The 5,484-nt window shown below is 47.5% G+C and overlaps 1 protein-coding gene across 1 annotated transcript in view; it reads right to left on the reverse strand.

Annotated features, from left to right (window-relative positions):
* Nucleotides 1-4,219: 4,219 nt before the first annotated feature.
* The window catches only part of Pmar_PMAR015831 (vacuolar amino acid transporter, putative), a gene marked incomplete at both ends in the record, with an annotated part of 1,506 nt that continues 241 nt past the window's right edge, over nucleotides 4,220-5,484 (reverse strand). Inside the window, one exon of the mRNA XM_002787429.1 lies at nucleotides 4,220-5,479. Within this exon, the coding sequence (XP_002787475.1) occupies nucleotides 4,220-5,479 (1,260 nt within the window). The remainder of the gene's footprint in view (nucleotides 5,480-5,484) is intronic.

The following is a 5,484-nucleotide window of genomic DNA, read 5'->3' on the forward strand; positions in this document are numbered from 1 at the left end:
CCTGGCTACAGTGGTAATAATGATGTCAGGCCCTCGTCATCTTATCCCCCTACATTCAGTAGTGTCACACGGTGAGATTTCTCGTGGTAGTCATGAATTGGTGATAATATCGGTGGTATAGCGACTGATAGTGATCTCATTGGATTCATAAACTTCATCATACTTTTACTCAGCGTGGTAAAATTTGCGCCTTGTCAACCACATGTGTTGGTGGCAATATGAAGCTTCTGAGGAGAATTTGGAGAATCCTTGTTACTTTCTCTACACTAATCGTATATATTCTTCTAATTCGTATATAAAATCCTATGATTAGTGAGGAAAATTTTGAGCTCAGCTGAGGAAAGCGAACATTTTTTGCAGCACTGCTTTTACTTGTCTTGAAGATGGATTCGAAGGCTCTTTGAAACGCTCTTCGAGCGTCCTTTCGCGACGCAGTATATGATAGCCTCATTTAGATAACATTCCCATCGTGGCCTGCATTCAATCGCAATCCGGTTAAGTTCCTCCCGGCGAAGGAAGGGAAAGATGACTGACTGCTTGTGGATGGGTGATCGTTAAGGCCAGGAACCTTCGCATTTTTCATCATCAATAGCAGCACCGTTGTTGGGTGTCATAAGTTTTCAATGGATGGATATTGGGTCGTTGTAAGGTACCGGGATGGAAAAGGATTACTATTGTGCAGGTCTAGGTCCGCTGGTGTGCCCTGTAGTTCATCATGCGACAGATGGTGGCTATCCCTAGCCCGCCACTGCGGTTTCGACCCAGTTATACTGGCCACTCGATGGTCTCCCGGCCGTGCCCATCAAGTTCATCCGGAGGCTTTGCCGAATCGAATGCGTCACGAAGCCATTCAGGCTCTAGTGTTAGACATGATCGGCAGCCTCGATCGTTAACTGAGGAAAGGGCGCAGAAGCGACGATCAGGGGAAAAAGCCGATAAGGAGCATCGGTAATCCCACGGGAGGTCTACAGGGAGGCGTGTCTTGAGGCGCATTCGTCACTCATTACCAATCTGAGCCATTCATTGTTAGACCTGACCAAGCACCAAAGCATGAGGAATCGGGGTGTGGCGGACCGTATCCCGTGTCATCATCTGTGCACACTCCTAAGAGCGAACTATGTTCTAATAGCGGACGACGGGGCATCCTTGAGAAGGCAGTAGGCCTGTCATGGGATACTTCATCGGTATCCGCCCTCGGAACACCTCGCGTGACGGTGATATCGAGCGCATCCCCTGTAAGAGCTCCGCAGACCCCACATAGGAGGGGATCGACCCCAATGCAAGAGCCAAGACCTCCGAGTAGAGGGGCGCCGACTATACGTGATGGGTGCAAGGTGGACCGTAGTGAGCTCCTCAGCCGGCCTGTACTCGGTGATAGACGGAGGTCTTCAAGCATAGGGAGGCCCCTTGAATGTCGCTATACTATGGGTGCCATGCGGCCAGTGGGTAGGCTATCGTATCTACCTATGTATGCTCCAAGCGTTAAACTTGAGGAGAAGGACACGGCCACGGTGGAACAAAGGAGGGAACGCAATGATAGGATTCAGTAGTACGCTCATTAATAGAATTTGAGGCCTTTGGTGGTGTGGCCAGATGCTTTCTATCACGTATGGAGCAAGAGAAGGAGCTCTCAGCCCGTAGAATGGAGGCTCTTCGTAAAAAGCGACCGGATCACGGAACACGGGGAACTTCAGAGTCACGAACGACTCACATCACTACTGCATTGTGAGCCACGATGCATCTCTGCATGCATCATTGCTGGCCATAAAGCTGTTATCGAGGTACGATAGGGGGAGGCACTACATACAGGAGAAGGAGTGCCGTTTAGAGCACCTACGACAACAACTCCACCGGAGGGATATACAAGAGTGCACCTTCCGGCCACTCACCAGTCGGCATCTAGGTGCTCCTCTTCATGGTGATTCGAGCAACAAAAGCAAATGCTCGTCTACCTCTTGGTAGTATCCCTCCATCACGTGACCTTCACACACATCTCTCCCGCCTCAGCGTCACTCGTACCTCCACTCGCTCTCGATCGGCCAATCGATATTCCCGATACCCTGTCGCCACCAGTGGAGACTATCCCCCTAGGGTCTCTCCAGTGAGCCCTTGTAGTCTTGATAGACGAGTAGAAGAGCTGGAGGCCATAGCCCTCACTGATAGAACGGCAGACTCTGCTGTGTATCCGGAATCGGATAGAGATCGATCCGAGGATATCATCGATTGCCTCACTGTAACTCCATCACCGGAGTATGGTGTCCGTATAGATGAGAGGCCACAACGTATCAACAGACGATTGGATAATAGATGGTTGCGAGAAATGGAGACAAAACCAAGAATACCACAGTTCGAGTGTATCGACGGCATGTCTTCGGATTCTCTCCTCCACCCATGATTGATCTACATGCAGCAGTGTCTTTCGACAACGAATATCGTTTAGTTGATAGTGAAGACTAGAGATGAATATTCCCAGGATAGGTTCGGTGCGGGGTCATGATATCCTCATGCGATATGCACACTCGCAAGAACACAAGACAAGATTATCATATAACTAACCGCTCATGTGGCATGGTCATGGACCTTCCGCCGCTCTGTCCCTGTCATCATCTATCGACAGCGCAGACACAGTTGGTGAGGAGTCAAGGTGTTCTCCGGTGGAGAGTTCTTGTTCAAATGCTGACAGGCGCATCATGGGAACCTAGCGTGCCCAACACGGCCCCGCTGGATATTGTTCCTTTGCTGTGAATCGCCGTGCTGTTATCGGCTGTAGCTCCCCAGTACGGAATGCTGCTGGTGGACAAGCTGCAACTGGCCCCTCGCATACTCGTTTTCAGTCGGATCATCAGTCGTTCTGCTGCATCAGGAGTACAGTGCGACGCCAATAATAAGGGTTCCTTGGAACCCTTTTAGCACAGTAACGCGACCCTGAGTCAATAGGATAAGTGAACCCTCGCTACACCCTCATGATGATCTACTGGTATTCAAGTTTGCGTGCTGTTCATCTCTTTATTCTGCACTTGATTTTTAAACCATTCCGAAAATCGAACCGAGGTTCTATTCTTCTCTGTAGGCTCTTCGCTGCTGAGGTCTTTGACACATATACTCATTTGCATTGGTAACGCGTTGATCTCCTAGCGAGTTACAAGATGCAGGTTGCGAGATTGCCATCATTGAAGCATGTATCAGCTGACGTAGTTCGTATTGTTATTGAGCTGCTCAACGGCTTGAGCCACATTGAACACGATGGTCTCCATTGACTCGACCAACAGGTAAAACCTAAAAGATATTATAACTTCAGCTAGTAGCTTGCAAAAACTTCCGAACAGCCGATAATCATCGCAAATCATACGCAGCATACACACCGATTCTACTAATCTATGCTTATCAATGACATTTCTTTCCTGGCGATCTCTCGACGGTATGCAAGAAGAACTGTTAGTGTTCTCACTTTTGTTTAAACTAACCTGATCCTGCCTGTGGGATTCGCCTGTTTCATCTACTAACACAACAAAACTAGTCATGGTAAAACTTTCAGATATAACAGCAGAATGAGCAGTGATTGCGGTAATAGATGCCACACTCATCGAGCTCGGAGCATAGCATCAGCTCTGAGCAGCATTGATTACGACTGCCACAACAACGAGAGAGAATGTAACAACGCTATCACAATATAGTGACGCGTAGAATAGTAACAAGTGCTATTTTTTGTAGCACTTTTGAGGACCATAATAAACAACACATTGTTCACATATGTTTCCATCGTATGTTTAGATCCGAGTTAAATGGACCAACCTATACTAGTAGACATTTGAGTATTCTGCAGAGTACCAACACATTTGACTTATTACGACAGATGTTAGACGACATGAATGACAAGTATACGATAGACTCCACCTACATGAGGCTTAATCAGTAGATAGAGTCAGTTTGACGCTAGTTCACCAAGGATGGACGAACTGCGGAAGGTCATCCCTCACACGTCACGATATACCTCGACAGAAAAACAAGGCGAGACACGATATAGTGAAGCTCGCAGAGGAGGGATAACTAGTGGACTCGACTGCGACAATCCAAATATAGGATCGTATACGAATCGAGTTTTATGACCATAATGACACTCTCATTAGACTCATAGAGATTTGAGAGAGTATAAGGGAAAATTTCGAATATCAGACACCGATTTCGAATGATGACACTTCATTCGAGATAGGAACTATTCCTACCAACTAGAGATAACGGACCACGTGCCAATTACACCACTGAACACACCAAGTACAATGCAGAATAGCATTACAGCATATTCGCCATACTTAAACCACCTATTGCGATACACCTTGACTTTCTCGCCGCTACGTTTAGTAAGGACCCAATAGAAGCCAACGGGGAATATCAATTGGAGGAACACACAGAGAGTGGCAGAGATAAGGTCCACTAACTTACTGAATGCTGGAATTAATACAGCAATAGCGAAACAGAAAAATACCAACAAAGAGCGGGCCATAATCTTCAACCACCAAGAAACACTCTGCTTCTTACTTACCACTTTGATGACATCCTCAACGGCAATACTGACTGGATTGAGCATGACCAAGAAGTGACTGAAGCACACCACCTCGATAGCAGCCTCAACAATGATCAACAACCAGTCATTAGAGGATCGGCCATGGGCTATCGCCTCGCTGATGTTGGGGTAAGTAACAAGATCCGTACCGAAACCAAGATAACCAGCAAAACCGATGATAGCGAAGACAACACTAATGACAATGAGTGCGATTCCGCTTATTTTAGGAAAATCTTCAGGCTTCCTCATATCAACCACTAGAGTTGGGATAACGGGTGCGACGGTGAAAGCAAAGAAGAAGTTGGTCAGAGCTACAACAGCATCCATTAGTGATAGGGGCCAGACGCTATGAGTCTTCTCTGTTATTGGCTCCGCAATCTCACGAGCCGAAGCCCCCACAACCGCTATACAAGTGACGATAGTAGCTCCTACTCCAATGGCAGAGACGAACGCTACTTCCTTCAAGCTAGGCAACCACGAGAGGGGAAGCATAATCAAGGTGAAGATAAGTTTCCACCAGAATGTATCCACCGAAGGTACCAAAGTCTCCATACCGTCTCCCACCAGAATAACCAATAGTGCACACACGAACACTAGATCGAGGTACACGACAAAGGAGACGAATACCATACCGACGACACCGAACGCGTCCTTACCAACAGCCTGGAAGGTTGGAGAGATGCCATCAGCCGCGGTAATACGCATACTCTTGTACAGCAAAACCATTGCATATTGAGCAAGCCCAGCAGCTAGTATCAGTAACAGCACCCCAATTATCCAACCAGCTTGGGCGATGGCCTTAGGCAATGCCAAGATACCAACACCGATAGCAATTAGACAGTAGTTGACGATACTGCGGAAATGAGAGGATCCATCACGACGTCCAAGACGCCCATACTTACGACGCTTTGTTTGTCGCTCAT

The sequence above is a fragment of the Perkinsus marinus genome, assembly GCF_000006405.1.
Source record: "Perkinsus marinus ATCC 50983 genomic scaffold scf_1104296929362, whole genome shotgun sequence".
Classification (NCBI taxonomy): Eukaryota; Perkinsozoa; order Perkinsida; family Perkinsidae; genus Perkinsus; species Perkinsus marinus.